General features: G+C 42.4%; 1 protein-coding gene across 1 annotated transcript in view; it reads right to left on the reverse strand.

Moving 5' to 3' along the window:
* Positions 1-25,315, reverse strand: part of FRY (FRY microtubule binding protein) — a 328,020-nt gene that overhangs the window by 196,317 nt on the left and 106,388 nt on the right. The window contains exon 3 of the mRNA XM_052649908.1: positions 2,937-3,136. Within this exon, the coding sequence (XP_052505868.1) occupies positions 2,937-3,136 (200 nt within the window). The remainder of the gene's footprint in view (positions 1-2,936; positions 3,137-25,315) is intronic.

Consider the following 25,315-nt stretch of genomic DNA (forward strand, 5'->3'; position numbering starts at 1 on the left):
GAAGGGCATTAATCAACTTAATCAACAATTTCCTGTCTTCCAATTTTCAGGTAACAGAATGGTACTTATGAATGACTCAAAAAACTTCCTTGGATAATAAATATGTCACGGAGACCATCTGTCTATTTGTTCTGACTAGGAGCTCTGCCAACCCCTTGAAGAATGATGATTTTTTTTGGTCTTTTACTTTAAAGATAGGACAAAAGATTTTGACTAAAGCACACAGACACAGCAGAGACTATGAACACAATTTTTCTACAATTTTAATACTTCTTAATGTTAAACTAAGCTTATCTGTCCTAAACCCAGTGGTGAACTGTGCTGCTGAATTCTATCTGCTAATTATTTTAAGGTCCTTGAGCCTCAATTATCTTAAATCAGGAAACATAAATATTATCTTTTAAAACTATGGATGGAGGTTTATGACATTGTACAGCAGGCAGGGATCAAGACCACCCCCAAGGAAAAGAAATGCAAAAAGGCAAAATGGTTGTCTGACGAGGCCTTACAAATAGCTGTGAATAGAAGAGAAGTGAAAGGCAAAGGAGAAAAGGAAAGATACCCATTTGAATGCAGAGTTCCAAAGAATAGCAAGGAGAGATAAGAAAGCCTTCCTCAGTGATCAATGCAAAGAAATAGAGGAAAAGAATAGAATGGGAAAGACTACAGATCTCTTTGGGCTTCCCTGGTGGCTCAGACGGTAAAGCGTCTGCCTACAATGCGGGAGACCTGAGTTTGATCCCTGGGTCAGGAAATTCCCCTGGAGAAGGAAATGGCAACCCACTCCAGTACTCTTACCTGGAAAATCCCATGGACGGAGGAGCCTGGTAGGCTACAGTTCATGGGGTCGCAAAGAGTCGGAGATGACTGAGCAACTTCACAGAGATCTCGTCAAGAAAATGAGAGATACCAAGGGAACATTTCATGCAAAGATGTACACGATAAAGGACAGAAATGGTATGGACCTAACAGAAGCAGAAGAAGAGGTGGTAAGAATACACAGAAACACTATACAAAAATGATCTTCACGACCCAGATAATCACAATGATGTGATCACCCACCTAGAGCCAGACATCCTGGAATGCAAAGTCAAGTGGGCCTTAGGAACCATCACTACGAACAAAGCTAGTGGAGGTGATGGAATTCCAGTTGAGCTGTTTCAAATCCTAAAAGATGATGCTATGAAAGTGCTGCACTCAATATGGCAGCAAATTTGGAAAACTCAGCAGTGGCCACAGGACTGGAAAAGGTCAGATTTCATTCCAATCCCAAAGAAAGGCAATGCCAAAGAATGCTCAAACTACCGCACAATTGCACTGATCTCACAGGCTAGGAAAGTAATGCTTAAAATTCTGCAAGCCAGGCTTCAAAAGTACGTGAACCGTGAACTTCCAGATGTTCAAGCTGGATTTAGAAAAGGCAGAGGAACCAGAGATCAAATTGCCAGCATCTATTGGATTATCAAAAAAGCAAGAGGGTTCCAGAAAAACATCCACTTCTGCTTTGTTGACTATGCCAAAGCCTTTGACTGTGTGGACCACAACAAACTCTGGAAAATTCTTAAAGAAATGGGGATACCAGACCACCTGGCCTGCCTCTTGAGAAGTCTGTACGCAGTCCAGGAAGCAACAGTTAAAACTGGACATGGAACAACAGACTGGTTCCAAATTGGGAAAGGAGTACATCAGGGCTGTATATTGTCACCCTGCTTATTTAATTTATATGCAGAGTACATCATGAGAAATGCTGGGCTGTATGAAGCACAAGCTGGAATCAGGATTGCCAGGAGAAATATCAATAACCTCAGATATGCAGATAATATCACCCTTATGGCAGAAAGCAAAGAGAAACTAAGAGCCTCTTGATGAAAGTGAAAGAGGAGAGTGAAAAAGTTGACTTAAAGCTCAATATTCAGAAAACTGAGATCATGGCATCTGGTCTCATCTATCTGGCAAATAGGTGGGGAAACACTGACAGACTTTATTTTGGGGGGCTCCAAAGTCACTGCAGATAGTGACTGCAGCCATGAAGTTAAAAGACAGTTGCTCCTTGGAAGAAAAATTATGACCAACCTAGACAACATATTAAAAAGCAGAGACATCACTGTGCCAACAAAGGTCCATCTAGTCAAAGCTATGGTTTTTCCAGTGGTCATGTATGGATGTGAGAGTTGGACTAGAAAGAAAGCTGAGTGCTGAAGAATTGATGCTTTTGAACTGTGGTGTTGGAGAAGACTCTTGAGAGTCCCTTGGACTGCAAGGAGATCCAACCAGTCCATCCTAAAGGATATCAGTCCTGAATATTCTTTGGAAGGACTGATGCTGAAGCTGAAACTCTAATACTTTGGCCACCTGATGGGAAGAACTGACTCACTGGAAAAGACCCTGATGCTGGGTAAGATTGAAGGCCGGAGGAGAAGGGGACGACAGAGGATGAGATGGTTGGATGGCATCACTGACACAACGGACCTGAGTTTGAGTAAACTCTAGGAGTTGGTGATGGACAGAGAGGCCTGGTGTGCTGCAGTCTATGGGGTCACAAAGAGTCGGACATGACTGACCAACTGAACTGAACTGACTGAAAAATTACCTGTGGTATCAAAAAGGGCTTCCCAAGTGGCGCAGTGGTTAAAGAATCCACCTACTGATACAGGAGACACAGGTTCGATCCCTGGGTCAGGAAGAACCCCTGGCAGAGGAAATGGTAACCCGCTCCAACATTCTTGCCTGAAAAATCCCATGGACAGAGGAACCTGGCAGGTTACAGTCCATGGGGCTGCAAAGAGTCAAATATAACTGAGTACATACACACACACGATGTCAAAAAACAAACTAGAGGAAAAGCCATCCATCCTTCATCCCTTCTTAGAGCTGTAAAATCTATATTCGACATCAAGAAGGACTGAAAAAGACAAAAGTCTTCTCTGTGTACTCACCAGGGGTTCTGCCATAATGATGCGAATCTTGCGCTCAGCCTGAGTGGTAAAATTGACAAATAAACTCTTGAGGACGTATTCCCCGGGTTTGCTGTCTGGGTCCACACTGATGGGTAACATGGTTGGGGGCCCTTTCTCCTTCTGTGTGCCAGACACAGGTGGAACTGGAGGCTTGATATAACCGTTGCCAACTGGAGAAGCTGAAAAACAGAATGGATATTCTGACCAGCTGAAAATAAATCAATATTCAGATTGGCAGTGTTAAGCCATAAATAAAAAGATATGAGTCACATGAAGAACGCTGTATGCAATATTATAGTCTGGCCTTACAGTGTCACAATTTAATTATTTTGATTACACAAATGTGCATTATGTCATATTTGAATACATCAAAATACTACTGGTTACTATACTTAGGTAAATCATGTAGCAAGGATATAATACAGCTGATAAATCCTAAAACATTTAGGATGTTTTTAACTTTTTTATGTTTCAGAAAAATGGTCTAAGAAAACACACAGTGGAAAACAAGTGATTTTCTTAACCTGATTTTCCTAATGACCAGGAGCTGTCTTCTGTGGTTCATGCCAATAACAGAAAAGACGCTGAGGTCATCCCTTCTGGAAGTTTCCAAGAGTCAATTTTCAGAAGCCCCGCTAGCTCTTGCTCCCAAACGGGTTGTCCCTCTTGAAAGAAAAAAGGTTCAGGAGTACCCCCTCTATGCCATCCAAGGTGTGGCTTCTCCCTCTCACCATCCTTTGGTTCAAGTTGGGATGTCCCTCCTCATCCCTTCTAAAATTCAGATTACCTGCTTGGCTGAGATTTTGAACAGAGGCCCATTATCAGAGTCGCCAGTGAGTGGCCTCCTTCAGGATGCAACAGCTGGACCACTGTTTTAATTAGTCTAAGAAAAAAACCTATTCACAAATGAAAATTTTATGCCTCTCCACTTTTGAGTGGGGCTTCCCAGGTGGCACTAATGGTAAAGAATCCTCCTGCCAATGCAGGGCACAAGAGACACAGGTTCAATCCCCGGGTTGGGAGGATATCCTTGGAGTAGGAAATGGCAACACACTCCAGTATGCTTGCCTAGAAAATCCCATGGACAGAGGGGCCCAGTGGGCTTTGGTTCATAGGGTCAGAAAGAGTCAGACATTACTAAAGCAACTTTAGCACGCTACTTCAGACTATCCTTAGTTCAATTCTAACACACACTAATAATAGCCCCTTCCACCCAAGTACCTATAAAATGGTCAGTTATCAATATTCAAGGAAAGAAATATAAGAGTAGGTGGGCTTAGGAGAAAGGCATTAGGAATGCTGAGGACAGGACGATGATAAAGTAAACATTTAAAAGGGAAGACTTCATAGTTTAGGGTGACTGGATACAGAGGTTAAGGAAGGGAGTAAAGAAAGAAAAGCTGATTCCAGTTTGGACACTGTTTGGCTCTTAAGAGAATGGTGGATGTCACTGATAATAAGGGAGGGAAAAACTTCCCCATGAAACCTGAAACATGCTTAACACTACAAATAAATTCAAGGCCTCTCTTAGCTTCTTTTTGTGAAAGTCACTCAGTTGTGTCCAACTCTTTGCAACCCCATGGACTATGCAGTCCATGGAATTCTCCAGGCCAGGATACTGGAGTGGGTAGCCTTTCCCTTCTCCAGGGGATCTTCCCAACCCAGGGATCGAACCCAGGTCTCCCACATTGCAGGCGGATTCTTTAACAGCTGAGCCACAAGGGAAGCCCTATCTTCTTTTTAACTCAAGCCAAATTCAGGAAGCCAGGCAAAAACTTTACTAATTTCATGGAATTACCAACATGTTTTCACGTCATGCAGATTCTGTCATCTTTTCTAATGTCTCTTCCTCTATAATTCATGTAATACCCCATACAGCTGGAGGTTCCCTTACATCTGGAAGATCTTCACATATCTTAGCCTCCATTAAACTTTAAGAATATGGCATCTCAAGTTATAAAAATAAATCTGTTGTATACTATTCCATTCTCTCTCCATTCTCACTAGGTCCATCCTAGTCTAGACCCTTGGAAACCTACAGCTAGATTATTACAGCAGCCCCACTGCAGGTTAATTTCACTCATTTCACATACCAAACCCATCTTCCTTCAGCTTAACTGTAACGCATTTTAAAAATATTTATTTATTTTTATTGGAGGATAACTGCTTTGCAATATTGTATTGGTTTCTGCCACATAGCGACATGAAGCAGCCGTAATTATACCTAGGTCCCCTCCCTCTGAACCTCCTTCCCAGCTCCCACTCCTCTAGGTTGTCACAGAGCATAGGTTCAAGCTCCCTGTGGTCACACAGCAAATTCCCACTGGCTATCTATTTTCAGCTCAGTTCAGTCGCTCAGTCGTGTCTGACTCTTTGCGACCCCTATGGTAATGTATATGTTTCCAGGCTATTCTCTCAATTTGCCTTGCCCTCTCCTTCCCCCACTGTGTCCACACATCTGTTCTGTGTCTGCATCTCCACTGCCGCCCTGCAAACAGGCTCATCAGTACCATCCTCCTAGATTCCATACATATGCATCAATGTGTGACATTCGTTTGCCCCTTTCTGACTTACTTCACTCAACATTTTCATCGGCTCTCAATTCTCATCAGTAAGCCTCAACGGTAGAGCGTGGTTCTGGCTGTCCCAAGGCCTGGGGATGCCCCGGCTGGTCCAGGAGCACCCCATTCTCGGTTGTGCCTTCCTGCTTTCCCTCCAGCTGCTGCTTTCTGCTCTTCCCTGCTCATCTCATCCTCCTGGCCTTTCAGAACCACACCTACTTGCATCTCCATAAAACTTGTTCCACCAGGCCAGTCCTCAGTGGTGTGTATAACAAGGTTTAAACATTTAACTCTCGCTCTCTGGCCCTTGGACATTCCCACATAACTTAAGGAAGGCTCCAGAGATAGTTGACAAGTGAAAGCATTACCAGTTGGTCACATGGTTTTGCTGAGGGTTGGCTCTGTAACTGAACCATATACTCCTAACAGGACTGTAGCCTCCCAGATCTAACAGAGTTCTTTGCACAGATAATACTTAATAAATCTCCTTAAATAACTCAAATGACACCATACTTTGTTTCTGTATGTCTTGAAGTGATTCACAAGGAGGGAACTCTATGAGATGAATCAGGGGCCAGAGTCTTTAAAGGAATAGTGTGAAGTATTTGCAATGAAGAGTCATTATTAAATGGCACTGCTAGCCGATCATTAGAAGGTGCTATTAATTCTAAAGAGCATATTCAAAGATCAAGTGATACACATGAAGGCCTGGTTATTCCTTTACTGTTACCTCTTACTCCAAGTGCAAGAACTTGGTGGAAGTAGGAGGACTCCCAGGCCCAAAGCACAGAAGGACAAGGAATCTCCATGAGATTTTATTCTAACGCAGTGGTCCCCAACCTTTCTGGCATCAGGGTCCGGTTTGGTGGAAGACAATTTTTCCACGGACCAAGGGGTGATGGGTGGGGGTGGTTCTGGGATGATTTAAATGCATTACATTTATTGTGCACTTTGTTTCTCTTACCATTACATCAGCTCCACCTCAGATGATCAGGGATTAGGTCCCAGAGGTTGGGGACCCCTGTTTTAAAGTATCAGTGGCATTGCGCCATAGGACTGAGACTGAAATAGAAACTGAAAAACTCAAAGTGGAGGACTTTTTATTTCCTTCTGTTGTCCACAGAACTTAACCTTTTTCTAGAAAACAGCAATAATCAGCTTGATGGGATATGCAACTGCAAGACCAGATCCATCATTATAAGACTCTAGGGGCCGAGAGTCCTGACTATAGTCAGAGGATTTTCTTAACAGTGACCTCTGGCAGTCCTCCTGCAAAGCTGCATTTTGAACCAGAAGGGCTGAAATGCAGATACCAGAATGTCCCCAGACAACTTGTGCATTTAAAAGAACCAATTCATTGCTATCATAAAAAACAGTATCCGCCTGTCCTTCAAAGCCAGACATCCTGTGACTACAAAAGTCTGTGTACAGCCTTAGCAGGCTGGAACTATCCTAGCCCAGCAGTGCCCTGTGCCAGAGCTGAAAGTGATTCAAGGAGAGGCGCCCATTGTTCTGGCCGCGAACAGATCAGTTGGGCAGACGGAGATGCAGGGAGGGGTACTGAGGTAGGTGTTAGGTGCCCTTGATCTAGATCCACTCACACCTTTTAGTAACCCCTCCCCTTGCGTGCTCAGTCACTCAGTCATGTCTGATTTTTTTGCAACCGCATGGACTGTAGCCAGCCAGGCTCCTCTGTAAATGGGACTCTTCAGGGAAGTGGGTTGCTGTGCCCTCCTCTAGGGGATCTTCCTGACCCAGGGATCGAACCTGCACTGCACGCAAATTCTCCACTGCTGAGCCACCAGGAAGTCCTTTTTACTCTTCATCCCACCATAATTAACTCATAAACGATTCTAGTTTTCTGTTAAGATAATTTTCAGGGCACTTCTCAGCGACTCAGTTATTTGGTGACAGCACAGTTGAGAAGCAGAAACTACATGTTCCTGACAGTTGAAACTGAGTTACGCAGTTCATACTAAACACGAGACCAGGACCACTGGGGAAAAAATCATTGCAGCCTCCCTCAGCACTGACTTGATCTTAATCTACACACAATTAAAATCAATGGTCTAGTTTCTAAGTTCTCAATAGTCTGGAAACAGAAAAGTACAAGGGAAAGGTACAAAATCTACAGGTAGAAACACTAACAACAAAAAAAAGAAAAAGAAGGCGAAACTCTCAAAAACCACCAGAACTTAAAATGCACCTGCCTGCACATATATATGAAATCTAGAAAAATGGTACTGGTGAACCTGTGTGCAGGGCAGGAACAGAGATGCAGATGAAGAAAATGCAGACACAGTGGGGGAAGGAGAGGGCGGGACGAACTGAGAGCAGCAGTGACAAATACCACCGCGTGTAAAAGAGACAGCCAGCGGCAGCCGGCCATAAGGCACACGGAGCTCTGCTCAGCGCGCTGTGAAGAGAAGACCGAGAGGCGGGGTGGCGTGGAAGGGGGCGCAAGAGGGAGGGCAAATGTGTAGACAGACAGCTGCTTCTTGGGCTTCTCTGCCGGCTCAGCTCGTAAAGAATCCGCCTGCAATGCGGGAGACCTGGGTTCAATCCCTGGGTTGGGAAGAGCCCTGGAGAAGGGAAAGGCTTCCCACTCCAGCATCCTGGCCTGGAACACTGCACGGACTGTATGGTCCATGGGGGTCGCAGAGTCAGACATGACTGAGCGACTTTCACTTTCACAGCTGGTTCACGTTGTACAGCAGAAACAACCACAACATTGTAAAGCAATTATCCTCCAATTAAAGAAAAAATGCAACTGCTTGAAGCTGTTTGGTACAGGGACACAGAATACAACATCCCACAGGCTTGGGGGCAAGGATATCACCATCCTGCAGTCTGTCACAATTAATGTTTGTGATGATGACCCAGAGTCCCTTGGAAAGGTTAAAATAAATTAAACTTCTAGTCCTGTATTTGAGAAGGTGGGAAAGAAGAATGATACAAATTTCCAAAAGTTTTCCGTGTCAAAAGGAAAAAATAACTAGAAAGAGGTTTTGGCATATTAAGGGGTAAACTCTGCTCTTGGGAATTAAATCTATTTCTTCATAGGTCTGATTTTTAAAGGATTTTTCATTGAAACATATAAATCAGCCACCAGTTCAGTAACGGCTACATTTGGTCCCCATCCTCCAGCTCCGCAAACTCAGGCAGTTACAGTCTGCCTCCTGGCTCCACATCTGTGAATTCCACCAACCCTGAAAGGCAAATATTAAAAAAAAAAAAAGTTCCAGGAAAACTTGATTTGCCATGGGCTGGCAACTATTTACACAGTATTTACATTGATTGCATTTACAACTACTTACATAGCATTTGCATTGTATTTGGTTTTATTAGTAATTGAGAGATGGTTTCAAGTATGTGGGAGGAAATCTGTAGGTTATATGTAAACACTACGCCATTTTATAAAAGGGACCTGAGAATCCATGGATTTTGGAATCTACAGGGCTCCTGGAACCAGTCCTCTGTGGGATACTGAAGGACGACCCTACGGTCTGAGTCTGTTCCTCTCCACTGCTTTCTATCCAGCCAGGCAAACAAGCCCATCCTCACTTCAGAGTCTGGTCACTACCCTCTCCTCCTCTGGCTGGGTCTGGGCTCTGCCCCACAGTCCACCCAGTTGGGGTGGGGAGCTGAGGCGGGGTTGAGAAAAACGGCATGACTTTCAGATATTAATCAGGTCTCTAAATTATTGAATCTTTCTGAAATCTGTTTTCTCTTTATATTTTCCCATTTACATTTTAATCTCAGATTAAACACGTTCTAATTTCTTCTGTCTTAAGTGGGTTTTGTGGATGGTATTTTATTATATTTATTCTAAATTCCATTTCAGTTTGGTTCTGCTAGATGGTTTCAGGAGGTGTCTCTCCCCGTTTCACTGGGTGTCCATTTCTTACACTGAGCAGGGTCCACTCCTTACTCTGTAAAACATCTTTTAGGCCTTTGTGGTCCACTTGTTACCTCTTCATTAGATCTATATCCAGCTACTAATGATGATTTTTTGAACGTGACTTTTTTCCTCCAATTTCATTGACTAGTACTTTAATTTTTAGTTTGACTGCTCTTAGCTGGCTAAGGTCTTCAGTACAATTTCCCTGAGTTTCCAACATTTCCAGGAATTATTAAACTGCAAATGGCAACACCTGTACAAATGCCCCCACAACTCATAGTTCAGCTACATTTTTATCATGACAGTAAAGGAAAGGAAAGGCGATATATAATGAGTTTCCTCATGAAAATGCCCCAGAGGCTAGAAGTGGCAATCTATGCTATAGGAAAGCAACTGGTTTTCTCAGTCAGATTTTAAGAGACGTTAAGACTACTGCTCCGGAGAAGGCAATGGCAACCCACTCCAGTACTCTTGCCTGGGAAATCCCATGGACGGAGGAGCCTGGTGAGCTGCAGTCCATGAGGTCGCTAAGCGTCAGACACGACTGAGCAACTTCACTTTCACTTTTCACTTTCATGCATTGGAGAAGGAAATGGCAACCCACTCCAGTGTTCTTGCCTGGAGAATCCCAGGGATAGAGGAGCCTGGTGGGCTGCCGTCTATGGGATCGCACAGAGTCGGACACGACTGAAGTGACTTAGCAGCAGGAGCAGCAAGACCATTGCTCATTATAGCCTACCATTCATCCATCCATCCATCTATTCATTCACCCATTCACTTTGATCAATATTTAATGAATGAGGGCTGAGGTTTTGAGCTCTGTTCCACGCCCTGGGAAGATAGCTGTGAACAAAACAGATGGGTCCTGCCCTCATGGAGTTTACAGATTACTGAGACAGGATCATATAATCAGCAATTTCACATGTGTACTAATGCTGAAGCTCCAGTACTCTGGCCACCCAATGCAAAGAGCTGACTCATTGGAAAAGACCCTGATGCTAGGAAAGATTGAAGGCAGGAAGAGAAGGGGATGACAGAAGGTGAGATGGTTGGATGGCATCACCAACTTAACAGACCTGAGTTTGAACAAGGTCTGGGAGTCAGTGAAGGACAGGGAAGCCTGGTGTGCTGCAGTCCATGGGATCGTAAAGAGTCGGACACGACTGAGCGACTGAACAACAACAACAACAAACACAGGCACACACAATGTGTCAGACTGCAATACATTCTAAAAGAACAAAGGGAAAATTAAATTGAGTGAGGGAACAGAGGAACCATGTCTTGTCTGTCTGCCCAAAGGCACTCAGATGTTCTAGTCTGGAACTGCTGTGAAGAGATGAAAGCCCTGTGCACTCATGGGGTCCAAGGAAACCTAGAGTGCTTGGCTGTGGGGTGGCAAGGTCTGTTTTCCTGATCCATCCTTATGGCCTGCCTGTATCTCTGTCAGTTCAACTGAAAATGAGAGTTTTAACCAGCCTGTAATGGCTTGAATCAAAATGCTGATGGCACACCCTGCTTCTTTACCTCCTTCACAAGGACAGGACACACAAAGGGGCCATCTCTGCCAGCTCTCAGCAGCTCACAAAGACAGACAACAAGGAGCCAGCTTTTCAAAACAATGCTTTTTCTGATGTTTCCGTTATTGGAATCACACTCTGCACATTTGAAATAAAAAATGACTTTTTTTTTTTTTTTTTAAGTATCCTGAGACAGTAGGTAATAACTGTTTAAAAGAGGTACCCGTCCCAGAAAGGGAGATCCCCTTATACAACTTTACTTTCCAGAGATCTGTGTAACCTTACCTTTCAACACAGGAGTAAACTGATCAGATTTCTCTGCAGTTGGACACAAGTTATTCTTCCTGCTGATTCTCAGTGCCTTGTTCACTTTGTAGGTTTGGAGGGCAAACCTCTTTCATAAACAAGAGCTGGGTCCTTCTTTAGGGCCACACTTTCCCCCTTAATCCATCCTTTCCTGTAAGACTTATTTTGTTTACTGGGATTACAGGAACATTTCATAAAACATAACAAACCAAGGATGACGCAGCTACTGTGAGAACATGTCACACTGTGTATAGAACAATAATAAACTGTCCACTAATGGATTTATGAGGGTGCTTAAGAAATGGCATTTTAAAAGGACTGCAAATACTCAAAATGACCAGAAACCCTCAAGGTCATGGAAAGTAAATTAGGATGAAAAGGAAAAAAAAGAAACCCTCCAAGTATGATTGGATGAATTATTTTCCTCTGATGAGCATTATTAGGAAGTGGAAAATGTTGGGATAAGACGAAACAATTAGCTTGAGCAACAGAAAAACATTTCTAAGGAGATGGAAGATTCCTCAATAATATTATACATTTCAAAGTAGGTCAAGAAAAGACTACTAGGCAAAAATACTCAGAAATAAATTTTGCCTTGGAAGAAAAATATATTCAATGACATGTTAAATTCTGCTTAATCTCCATAAAGTTTTCATAATGTACAACGTTCCTTTCATTTTTGTTGACTACATTCTTGCCTTCTCTTACGCTATTTGGCTCTTAATTCTATAGTTCTCAAATTGTGCTCCTTCAAGTTTCAATTACATAAGATAGCTCTAGGATAATTAATATCTTTACTCCTCAAAAATAATCCTAGATGGTCAAACAATCTTTTCACAGCTAGGACCGTGTATGTTGAGAGAGGTTAAGTGATTTGTCCAAAGTCACAGAGCGGTTGACTCTGGATCTGAACCCGTGTCTCCTTGACAGCTTGTGAACTTCCTAGATCATCCTGTTTTTTTGTTGTTGTTGTTTTTAAAAACAAACCAGTTGCTTGTGATGAAGACTAAATAAAATAAGTACCTTTGCCCACAGGGTTTTTCCCCCTGGCTAGTTTGGGGACTTCAAAGGATGACAGATAAAATATAAAAGTTGTAATTTGGCGGCTTTCTATAGATTAACAGAGTTGGTTAATTTCTAGAAAGACTCATACAACCTCCAGCCATGGGTCCCCTGCCAAGCTATCTGCCTTCTTGAACTTGAATGTATCTTTTAGTCATTAGATGAGTCTGAGGCTGCTGCTGCTGCTGCTAATTCACGTCAGTTGTGTCCAACTCTGTGCGACCCCATAGACGGCAGCCCACCAGGCTCCTCTGTCCCTGGGATTCTCCAGGCAAGAACACTGGAGTGGGTTGCCATTTCCTTCTCCAATGCATGAAAGTGAAAAGTGAAAGTGAAGTTGCTCAGTCGTGTCCGACTCTTCGTGACCCCATGGACTGTAGCCCACCAGGCTCCTCCGTCCATGGGATTTCCCAGGCAAGAGTACTGGAGTGGGGTGCCATTGCCTTCTCCCTGAGAAAGGTTAGGAGCACAAAAAATAATCAAGAATTGAGGCCCCATCTAAATATATGAAATCTGATTAATGACACGCCTTAGAAAGGTACAGACTCTCCTTTCCTGATGACATAACCTTTAACTGGTTGTTATCCTAAGAGGAAGCAAGTGAACTTGAAGGCACAATACTCTGTATTTACTACAATCTGTGGCCTCTCAATGCAGTTTTGTCTTTAGTCTCCCAAAGACAGAATACCCTGGAGAGAGTGAAGTAATTCGATAAAGAGAAAGCATCAAGTCGCTGCTCTGCTTTCTTTCTCTCTTCCTTTGCCTTCCAGTGTTTTATCTTGGAGAAACAACAATAACACTTCAGTGATCTCCTTTATAGATGTCTGTCATCTGCTCAGACGCAATTACATGGACTTTCCCCCCGATTTTCAAAGTCTAAGTGCTGTCATCAGAGCCTGAAGGAATGTTTGCCGAGATCTGTGAGCAAAGGAAGATGAGGTTACACTGACATTTCAAGGTCCTTTCTCACCAAAAGGAGATCGGGTAACCTGCTAGAGACAGGATAATCCTGGATTTCAACTTCCTTCTCCTCCTGAACAGAACCGACAGACTGCTCTCATTTATGGGGTGCTCGCCGGCCTTTCTCCCCGTCTTCCTCCTCCTCACATCTTCTCTTCCTTTCTATTTTCTTCCTCTTCTGGTTCATTTCATGCAGTCAAATCTCATTAATTAGAAATTTTTTAAATCAAAAGTGGTGATAAATTGGACAAGGCCTTACGCTGTTATATGTGAGCTCTGGAAAAGATCTACTGACTTTCGACGGGATGCAGCGGTTCTCAGACACTCTGCACACAGATTCACCTGGAAGGGTTGGCCCCTCCTGATTCAGGGACTCTGGGGTAAGGCTGGATAATCTGCATTTCTAACCAGCTTCCAGGTTATGCTGCTGGCCTGGGGACCACACTCAGATCTCCGAGGAAAGAAAAGAGGACCAATGAATCCAGTTGACAGAAGCGTTCTTCATTCCTTTAGTCTGCAGCGAAACTGATATGCTTTATGAACTCCAACTAACTTAATGCTTTGTAAGCCAAAGAGGAAAAGAGCACTGCATGGAGACTCCAAGGTCTGAGTCCCGACACGGCTCTGTGTGACCCAGGGGGAGGACCCTGAACCACCTGGGCTTCCCTTTCCTTACCTGTCCTCCTAAAGAGGCCCAGCCTCATTGTCGTTTCTAGCTCCAGTATTCTGTGATCGTGTAAAAATATGCACTGACAACGTATAAGTGAAAGGCAAAGTGGGGCCAGCTCTTTGTGACCCCCTGGACTAAACAGTCCATGGAATTCTCCAGGCCAGAATACTGGAGTGGGTAGCCTTTCCCTTCTCCAAAAGGTCTTCCCAACCCAGGGATCGAACCCAGGTCTCCCACATTGCAGGCAGATTCTTTACCAGCTGAGCCACTAGAGAAGCCCAAGAGTACTGGAGTGGGTAGCCTATCCCTTCGCCAATGGATCTTCCCGAGCCAGGAACTGAACCGGGGTCTCCTGCATCAGTTAGTTCTTTACTAACTGAGCTGTCAGGGAAGGCTGACAACGCATAAAACATCACTTACTCAAAACTTCCACAATTCAGCAACTTAATAATTAATACTTGCCTTTCCTTGACTTGATACAAATTAGTGAGATTCCACGGTCTGTCCTTCCTCTAGAAGAAAGTTTGACAAACAATCCTGACCCTTCTAGTGCTACCTCCACGGCTCCTCTGCTCCTATCCACCCTTCTGAGACTGGCAACTCCCTCTGCTGCAGGTGGACACGTGAGGAAACCTGACTATGCTTCGCTATAAACTCAGGACTTAGGTCAACATTAAAAAATAAATTTTTATTTATTTTAGGCCAAGCCGCATAGCACACGGGATTAGTTCCCCAAGCAGGGATCAAAACCGTGCCTCGTGCATTGGGAGCAAGGGGTCTTAACCACCAGGGAAGTCCTTCATGTCAACATTTAAAAAAAAAAAAAAAAAAACATGTCCCGAGACTGCGCCTTTCACAAAACTCTGGGCTAGACCTAGGAAGATAGAATCATCAACTGTTCCCAGTCACTGATTTGCCGGACTTGGAGGAACAGACAGCACCTGACCCAAGGCTGAAAGGACAGGTAGGACTCTGACGAGCGGAGATGAGAAAGGTACAACTGAGGCAAGGGCACAGCGTGGCAGACGCCTAGAGACATCAGCCGAGGGTCTCTTTTTGTCCCCCTACCCCTTGTCCTCCTACCATGCACCCCCATCACAGCAGACATGTGCAGGCTATTTTCACCAAGGCACTGAGAAATCCTCAAGAACTGGACCATAAAGATGCCAAGCCCTTAGCACAAGGCCTGGCAGAATTAAACAACTGAACTGAACCCATCAGCTTCCACGGTAGTCTCAGTGTGAACAACATAATTGAACAAGTACATATATATGAAAACTTAAAACTCGTAAGTCCTATAAAAAAGTAGGTCGTTAGTTCTTATTATCAGAATGAAGTGCTTGATGACAAGTCAATGAGTCTGGATCTTACTTGAAGCTAGCAGGTTTCTGGGGGAAAAGTTGGATTGATATTGTTGTATAGGATGGGCTACAAAGGGGCTGTTTGAGGGACAAATTAAAGACCACTGTACTCACCCTGAGAAAAAATAATGAAGGTGGGAAGCTGGATGAGACCCATCAGAACAGAAAGGAAGATCCTATACATTTTATAGAGATGACCTGAAATCCTGTAACATCACAACTTCCAAATAAGGAAATCATGCAAGAGATGTTTCCTGGGGAGATGTTATCATGATTAAGGTGTTTAAGATACTTCTTTAGAATACTGACGCTAGCAGCTTTCTCAAAATTCCCTCCCTGTGGTAGGATGTTGGTCAGAGTTCTTGACCCCAAACACTGAAAACAGTCAGCTATGTATTCCTGAGAATGGCAGAGGGCTTCCGAGTCTTCTAGTGCGAGAACAGAAATGACCTTGGCAGTGGGGCCAAGAGTGGGGAATGTTTCTCACCCTATGTCCAAGTGCATCCAGTTTTCAAAAACACTAGAACTAACAACCATTTATAAGAAATAATGGGGATATAGAAGCAAGTTAAATGTCACCCTAGGAAGCAAAGGAAATAATCCAGAATTAGGTCCATTTTATAAGAAAAGAGCATTAATTTCTACAAGTCAATGAAAGATAAAAATAGGCAGAATGGGGGCCTTCCCTGGTGGTCCAGTGGTTAAGATTCCACGCTCCCAAAGCAGGGGTCCGGGTTAGATCCCTGGTCAGGGAACTAGATCTTGCATGCCCCAACTAAGACCTGGCACAGCCAAATACACGCACACATACAAACACAAGTAAGTAGGATGATTAAAGGAGACTCAGGAGACAGAACCGCCAAACACAAAACACAGGTCTTCTGCACGATTTGAGCAAACCAACTGTTAGAAGTCATTTTTTCAAAATGTCAAAGCATATTGAATACGAAGTTGAATTTGGATACTAGGTAACAAAGAATCATGGTTAACTTTGTTAGGGAAGATAGTAGCATTGTGGGTAGGTAAGAAAATATCTATATTTTCTAGACTGTATACTGATTATATGGAGTTCAATGAAATGATGTCCATCATTGACTCAAAATATTTAAGAGAAAAAGATCTCTTAAATGTATGTATGAAGTAAACACAACCATTAGCTTGCCAGCTGCTCAAACTGAGTGATGGTGATGTGTTGCCTGCTGCATTTATATGCGTATATTATATATTCTTTCTGCTTGTATATGTATTTGACAATTTTTCATAATACAACACTTTGTAAAAAAAAATAAGGCTCATTTGTTCAGTTTCCGTTATTGCCTTATAGTGGCAATAATGAAGGAATGCTATAATGATATAAAAATAAATTATATAAAGAACTGAATACCATCTATAATGTAGGTTTGATCACATAAGTTAGAATATTCACTAAGACTTTTTAAGTCCAGCCACAGCCTTTCACATTAATTAAATGTGTTGGACTGAACAGTGTGTATCTTGGAGCATTTACACTTAGAACACACAGCAAAGGTGAATATAGGTGGGATGTCATTTACACAGGCATCCTTGATCATACCTATGTTACAATATAGTTTGAGTCTTTTCAGAAATATTGTTGTCTGAAAATACTATGAGTGAGATCAGTTAACCAATTTGCTACATAACAAATGTTCACTAATAAATGAATCCTTAATATGTTGAAAAAAAAGTGTTAGTCACTCAGTCATGTCCAATTCTCTACAACCCCATGGACTATAACCTGCCAGGCTCCTCTGTCCACGGAACTCTCCAGGCAAGAATACAGAGTGAGTAGCCATTCCCTTCTCCAGGGGATCTTCCCAACCCAGGGATTGAACCCTGGTCTCCTGCATTGCAGGCAGATTTTTTTTTTTTTTACCATCTGAGCTATCAGGGAAGCCCAATATGTATAACGTGCTCTTCAAAATTCAATAAAGAAGACAAAGTTTAAAATTTAGTACACTCAGTCACAAGATATCACAAGCAGCATGTCTGCAATGGAACAGAATAGAAAACCATGGAAGAGAAAAACAGCAGAGTGATGGCACCTTGTTTCACGACACTTCTGTTTCCCAAACCTGTCTGGGTTCACAGATAGGGTCCCTGTGTGTGCTCCGGGCCTAACACAAAATGTGTTTCTCGCTGTGTCACGGTCAAGAAGGTCTAGAGGCTGTAGGAGCAGCAGTGGTATGTGGGCTGCTGTGTGGGTGAGAGACTCAGGCCCACCAGGAAGGACAAACCCAGCTTCTTGGGCTATGTTATCAGAACCATATTGAAGCCAGAATCAAAGGTAAGAGAAGTGTTTGCAGCTGCATTAGTGGGCGCATGACACAGGGACCCAATCTGGAGGGACAATGAAGTCAACGCAGGCTGGCTATGAGGAGATGCCAGAAGCTACCCTCTCTTGACATCAAATGCCACAAACCAAGGTTCTAGCTGTTCCCCTCTAGGATCCCCTTGGAGACAACATGATGCGGGACAGAGGGTGAGGGGACTTGAAAAGGAATCCGATCCTCTGTATGTCTTTGCTAATATAATCTCTATCATAATGTAATATATATACACACCAGTACAATACACATTACAGTATGCATTCTGCTACCAAATACATTCACATACGTCTGTTTACAGTATTGTACCTGCATGTACATATGATATAGATGCTCTGCATATGCATTATGCTCTATTGACTGTGTGGATCTCAACAAACTGTGGAAAACTCTTAAAGAGATGGGATACCAGACCACCTTTCCTGCCTCCTGTGAAACCTGTATGCAGGTCAAGAAGCAACAGTTAGAACTGGACACGGAACAACAGACTGGTTCCAAGTTAGGAAAGGAGTACAACAAGGTTGTCTATTGGCACCCTGCTTATTTAACTTCTGTGCAGAGTACATCATGCGAAACACCCGGCTGGATGAAGCACAAGCTGGAATCAAGACTGCCAGGAGAAATATCAATAACCTCAGACATGCAGAAGACACCACCCTTATGGCAGAAAGCAAAGAGAAACTAAGAGCCTCTTGATGAAAGTGAAAGAAGAGAGTGAAAAAGCTGTCTTAAAACTCAACAATCAGAAAACTAAGATCATGGCATCCAGTCCCATCACTTCACGGCAAACAGATGGGTAAACAATGGAATCAATGACAGAGTTTATTTTCTTGGATTCCAAAATCACTGCAGATGGTGACTGCAGCCATGAAATTAAAAGACGCTGGCTCCTTGGAAGGAAAGCTACGATCAACCTAGATAGCATATTAAAAAGCAGAGACAGTACTTTGCTGACAAAGGTCCATCTAGTCAAAGCTATGGTTTTTCCAGTAGTCATGTATGGATGTGAGAGTTGGGCCATAAAGAAAGCTGAGCATTGAAGAATTGATGCTTTTGAACTGTGGTATTGGAAAAGGCTCTTGAGAGTCCCTTGGCCTGCAAGGAGATCAAGCCAGTCAATCTTAAAGGAAATCAGTCCTGAATATTCATTGGAAGAACTGATGCTGAATCTGAAGCTCCAATATTTTGGTCACCTGATGAGAAGAACTGATTCACTGGAAAAGACCCTGATGCTGGGAAAGATTGAAGGCAGGAGGAGAAGGGGACAACAGAGGATGAGATGGTTGGATGGTGTCACCAACTCGATGGACATGAGTTTGAGCAAGCTCCGGGAGCTGGTGATGGATAGGGAGGCCTGGAGTGCTGCAGTCCATGAGATTGCAAAGACTCGGACATGACTGAGCAACTGAACTGAAGTGAATACAAATGATAACTCAAGATATATTTGCAACATCTATAGCAAGATAAATAAGGACTTCCAATGCAGGGCATATAATAGAAATTACACAAATATTTACATCATTGACACTGAGTTAACATTAAGTGATAATGAACTCATCAACATTTCACTGAATAAGTGAAATCCTTGATAGTCTGGTAAGTCCTTCATTTTGTCAAGATCAAAGTATTTATTAAAGTCCTCATTCATATGTGCTTACTTGGATGCCAGATCATTTAATAAAAAATATTATAGGTCTTATTAAATTTTTAAATAGTTATGAACTGTACAATGACTGTAAAATTCACTTAGTAGATACTTGCCTACCCCAAGTTTATCATTTCAGGTGATCATAAATCTTTCACTTCATAGAACCATATTAGTTGTTACCGATCTCTTAGAAAAGTTAAGTTTATAGATTGTGAGCAAGAGAGACACTGAGTTTAAAAAGAAGTTGAGCTGGCTACCAGAGCACACAAGCGGTCTGTCCAGCAGTAACACAGCAAGGGTCAGTAACATTTCCAAGAGATACCAAACAAAAATATGTATCATTTCATTAAGTCCGATTATGGTGGAGCATTTTTCCAAAGGCATAAAACTGTAAGTTTTGCCTTTTAACTTGTATGCTTGTTATACATGAAAAAAAATCTCCTGAGAGGAAAAAAATAGTTTCCTAATATACTCCACTTTATAAACCACAAAGGGGCAAATTAATGACTAATAGAGATTTTATCCTAGAAATAGAGTGGTATTATATGCAAATATCTAGTAGTCTTATTAGAGATAGTACAGCAGAATGATTAACAAGTAATTAAATCTCCCAAATCATTGATAAGGAAAGTGCTTCTCCTCTAGAACAGTATGTATGACTTTACCATTTACAAATTAACTTTTTCCTCTACTTTCATTAAATAGAAAGTTAAGTGGTCGATATCCAAGTTGCATGCAATTAACTCTGTGTCATGGAAGTTTCCTCTCATTAATTTTTTGGAACTCCTGTACAATACTGCTCACAAGGTTATGATAGAGCTAATGTAACCAGGCTATTTTATTTGGATAAAGAAAAAGCAGCCACATGCAATTTGGATCCAGTTAATGTTGGTTAACATATGGCATCCTGTTTTTTAGTTCCTATACAAAAAAAGAAAAACAGTTTTTAAATGTTGGAAAAGGCTAGGCCCAAAGCAAAGGAAAGACTGCTTTAGGCCCATTTCAAGGTTTAAAACAAAACAAGTAAGGATGTTTACATCAACATTTAGAAGAAATCAAGCATAAACCCTACCTCTGCTGTAATATTTAATGGGATGTTAACTATCTTCCAAATGCATACTAGCAATTTTTTTTTTAACGGATTAGCAATTTTATAGAACAGAGAGTCAGACCAAATCTTTTAGTAGAATTTCAGTGCACAGAAAAATTCCATGACATCACAGCTTTGTTGTTCTACAGACTCATACACAAAATTAACCAAATCTTAACCTCAGAAACAATCCCAACAATTGCAATCCCAATTAGAAATTCTAAAGGGTATTATTCCCATCTCTAAACAAGTGACATTAGGAGTAATCCCTGCATAGAGATGCAGGTGTCCCTACCACCCCCATCCGTGGAAACCTTTAAGAGAACCCTCTCTCCACCCAGAGTCTGATAACCAATGACCCACTCCACACAATTATCAGCCTTTCATACCTACCAAGCCCTTTTATGAAGCTGATCACAGAGGATCGTCTCCAACAAGCTGTTGTAATCTCCATGAGCCTGAAAAGGAACCCAAACTCACGGTCGGGAACCGTTTGCACAGACTATGTTCCAAAACAGAAAAAGAGAGTGACCGAGTCCATGTTCCCGCTGCTCTCTGCCACCATAAGTGTCTCGGCCACCAGGTGGGTCTCCTTTATTTCTGGCCCAAGGTGTATTTTTAGTCAGGTGCTAAAACCTACAGTAGAAGGCAAACTAAAACAGGCCTTCCGTCCAGGGCAGACTGTTCATACCAATGGGACAATTTTTAGCTGCTCGGTAAGACAGTGACCTACAACTTGCAGAGTGCCTGTATGTCTATATTTAACCACAAGAACATACTATGCTGCCAGATTAGCCAAGCTGCTCAGAGCACTCCAGGAACATGAGCCTGACCCCCAGGGCTCGCCACAAACAGTCCACGCATTCCGAGGCCACGCACGCCCCCAGGGGACAGCCCACCATGCTGCACTCGTGTTCCTGTGACCGGAGAAATACAAGAGCAAAGATAATACGGGGTGGGTGATAAACTGTTGCTTTGGGAACCAGGACTCTTGGCCACAAGTGCAAACAGCTTTAAACAGCTTAAGTTCTTACAGACAAAACGCAATAGCAGAGAATCCCTATCTGAAGCCAAGTCAGTGAGAAACTATACTCTTAAGGAAGACGAAACACTGAACATCTGCTAACACAACCAGTAAAGAAAAGTGATCAGGGTGGAAATCTACAGTTCTATTATTTTAAAATGCACAGCCTAAATCGACTTGTGAAAAACTTAATTTATGAAGGAACCAATACTGGTGAGGACGGTAAAGTGTTTCACCTTCAAAGAAAAAAACAAGATTAGGCCAGTGAGGAGACTGGGAAGGAAAATGCAAAGTTACTTAAAAACAAAACAGAACTGTATTGTTCTGAGCTTTCAATGGGCACTATTTCTGACAGAAGAATTGTATGAGGGTCAGTGAAAATGTATTTTCTTCACTAACACAGCTGTGAAAAGCAAGAAACCTAAGTCGTTTTCTATTCTTGATTTACTCAGGGTAATTGAAGGTTTGCTAGAGCAACATAGGTTGAACTTACAAAACAGCATGGTATGGTGAATTGACTGATGAACGGAAACATTTCACAGGAAGGAGGAAAATGTCCAAATTCCCAGAATGAACACTCTAAGTGTCTCAGGCAAGCTCAAGGCCAGCAAAGGTGCCACTGTGGTTTCACAGTATCTTACACATCCAGGGTTTACGATGCCTTTTTTTATTAATATTGGCTTCCCTGCTGGCTCAGATGGTAAAGTGTCTGCCTGCAATGTGGGAGACCCAGGCTCGATCCCTGGGATGGGAAGATCCCCGGGAGAAGGAAATGGCAATCCACTCCAGTATTCTTGCCTGGAAAATCCCATGGATGGAGGAGCCTGGTAGGCTACAGTCCATGTGGTCACAAAGAGTCAGACACGACTGAGCGACTTCACTTTCACTTTATTATTATTATTTTAGAGTCGACTGTGGTGCCTATGTAGCTTCTGATTTGTTTTAATGAAAGGGGTCAAAACAATTACAATACAACAGTCTGTGGAGGGAGGTATCCAAGTCTTGAGTATTGAATTCTTCAGTTCTCCTTTTTCAGGATCTACATTGGAGTCAAGACTCAACTGAAAATCTGTACTTTTTCAGCTTCAAATCTCTCAGGCTATTATTAGGCCAACCTTTCAAATGATGTGACTGTCATTCAATGACAAAAAACATTACTTAAAAGAGCCTCAGCAAAATAAGAAAAAAAATTTCGTTTTGTCTTTTCACTCTATTACAGATATTAATTATCAAACAGCATTTAAGGAAAGTACAAGGGATAAAGAGGTAGAAAAAAGAAATAATATTAGTGAGATATGGAACTGGAGTCAGGTACTCTGCCAGCATTTCACGTGTATTATTAAGTCCTCACAGCAACCTTATAAGACAGGCATTACAATTCCATTCTGGAGTCGACAAAAGGAGTTAAAAATAAGATTTCTCAAAGTCATTCAAATATAGGGCTGTCAGACTCCAGAGTCACTACATTTATTAATTTTTATTCTAGTACTTTCCTTACTATGAATTGGAACTTCTGAACAATGGCAAACATAGAGTATTTATTTTTGTAAACATTTTGAAAGTGCCTCCAAATGATCTACCTTTTTAATCCAGAAACTTCACATATCCCAAACCCCAGCATTCATGAATCCCAGAGTGGAGTCTCCATGACGCCCTCCATGGTCTATCCATGCCCTCCATCCTTCTGCAGGAGCCTGGCCCGTATCAACTGGGAAGCATCCTGAGGGCATGAGTCACGTTGTTCTCATCTTTGGGTCCCTAGAATTAATGAATAATGCAAGGTGTCTTCTAGAGTCAAAAACAGATGGCACAGAGTCTGTCCATCTTTGTTACTAAGAATTCCTACCTCACCTCACCCATCTCCTCTGTGGCTGCTGCTGCTGCTGCTAAGTCGCTTCAGTTGTGTCCGACTCTGTTCTCCCATGGGATACACCATTCCAGCAATCCTGATCTTGCCTCAGTTTATGTTAGACTGAAAGCATCAAGTCGTGGATAGGTGAAGGCTCCTATGGGCAGGCACACTGACAGCTGAGTAAGTGAAATAAGTCAGCTGATGGCTCATATTGATAGAAAACCAGAAGACAACAAAAAGCAGACATTAAACTTCTGAAGGACAGCAACCTTAGGATATTTTAGTGTAAAAAGAGACCATCCTGAACTTCCCTGGCGATCCAGTGGTTATGAAACTTGCCCGCCAATGCAGGGGACACGGTTTCGATCCCTAGCCCGGGAAGATTCCACAGGCCGCAGGGCAACTATGCCCGTGTGCCATAACTACTGAGCCCAGGCACTGCAGCTACTGAAGCCCATGGGCCTAGAACCCATGCTCTCTGCAGCGAGAGAAGCCACCGTAATCAGAGGCCCGCACACCACAGCTGGAAAACAGCCCCCTCTCACCGTAACTACGCAGAAGGCAATGCACCCCACTCCAGTACTCTTGCCTGGAAACTCCCATGGACGGAGGAGCCTGGTAGGCTGCAGCCCATGGGGTCGCTAAGCGATGGACACGACTGAGCGACTTCACTTTCACACATTGGAGAAGGAAATGGCAGCCCACTTCAGTGTTCTTGCCTGGAGAATCCTAGGGGCAGCAGAGCCTGGTGGGCTGCCGTCTATGGGGTCGCACAGAGTCGGACATGACTGAAGTGACTTAGCAGCAGCAGCAGCACCATAACTAGAGAAAAACTGAGTGCAGCCACGAAGACCCAATGTAGCCAAAAATAAGTAAAATAAGGTAGCCACATATAATGAATCTTTAATAATTAATACATTTGCTGATGATCTGAATTCATTTAGACATGGTTGAATCATGACAGCCTCTGACAGCACAGATACAATACAGAGAATAGTAAAGTGCACTTTGGAAAGAATTCTATTCAGTATTATTAAACTGAAATGTTTTGACACATCAAGGGTTAAACCTCATGACCTGAAAAAATTTACTCAGAGATCATTTGTTCCCTGATGATGCTAAATAAATGTCATGCATTTTAAACTATATTAATATAATCTAAATTTAATAAATAACATAAAATGGACTGATGGCATGCTTAATTGATAGTTCCGTAATAATCCTCAAATATTAATTGAATGATGACTTTAAAGTTGGTGCTTTTTATTACTTTAACAGTTAATCTAATATTCATAAAAATTTCCTTTCTGTATCTGTGTGGCCTGGTGGCCTGACTGCAAATATTTTCAAGTGCAAGTGAAAGCCCAAACTGGCTGTTTCTATTTTCACAAGCTTAGAAGTTGCAAGGACATTCCTGAGTGTATCTGGTTAACCTCATTGCTTTGGGAAAGACTGTTTCTAGGCTACTGACAGACTGATACTATTTCATGCTACTTGATTAACATGAAGGTTAGATTATATAACCACTTCCATCAAATGGGACCTACAGGACTGGATGAACCTTCCTTAATGTATATTATAATCTACCTTATCATATTATGGGAAGCAAGAAATAGCCTTTAGACACCCACTCAAATTTTTCTAGCACGGAGAACAAGTCAGCATTTAAAATTATGATATTGAATATTAACTATATCAAAACCCTGAAGTGATAAGAAACTCAAGCTGATAATGATTCTTTCTCTTTTTTCCATCATTGGTCTTAAAAACCCAACATTTCTCACTGAATCTTTAGAACCAGTGTGTGATATATTCAATGAAATATTTCAGTAATAAGATGTTACATTTTATTTGCATAATCACATGCTCACTAGCCTTTCTAGAAATTCAGTAAATACAAGGGGCCTCCCCAGTGGCTCAGCAGTAAAGAATCTGCCTGTGATGCCAGGAGATGCAGGTTCGATCCCTGGGTCGGAAAGATCCCCTGGAGGAGGGTATGGCAACCCACTCCAGTATTCTTGCCTGGAAATCCCCATGGACAGAGGAGTCGCAGGCTGCAGT

The sequence above is a fragment of the Budorcas taxicolor genome, chromosome 12 (assembly GCF_023091745.1).
Source record: "Budorcas taxicolor isolate Tak-1 chromosome 12, Takin1.1, whole genome shotgun sequence".
Lineage (NCBI taxonomy): Eukaryota > Metazoa > Chordata > Mammalia > Artiodactyla > Bovidae > Budorcas > Budorcas taxicolor.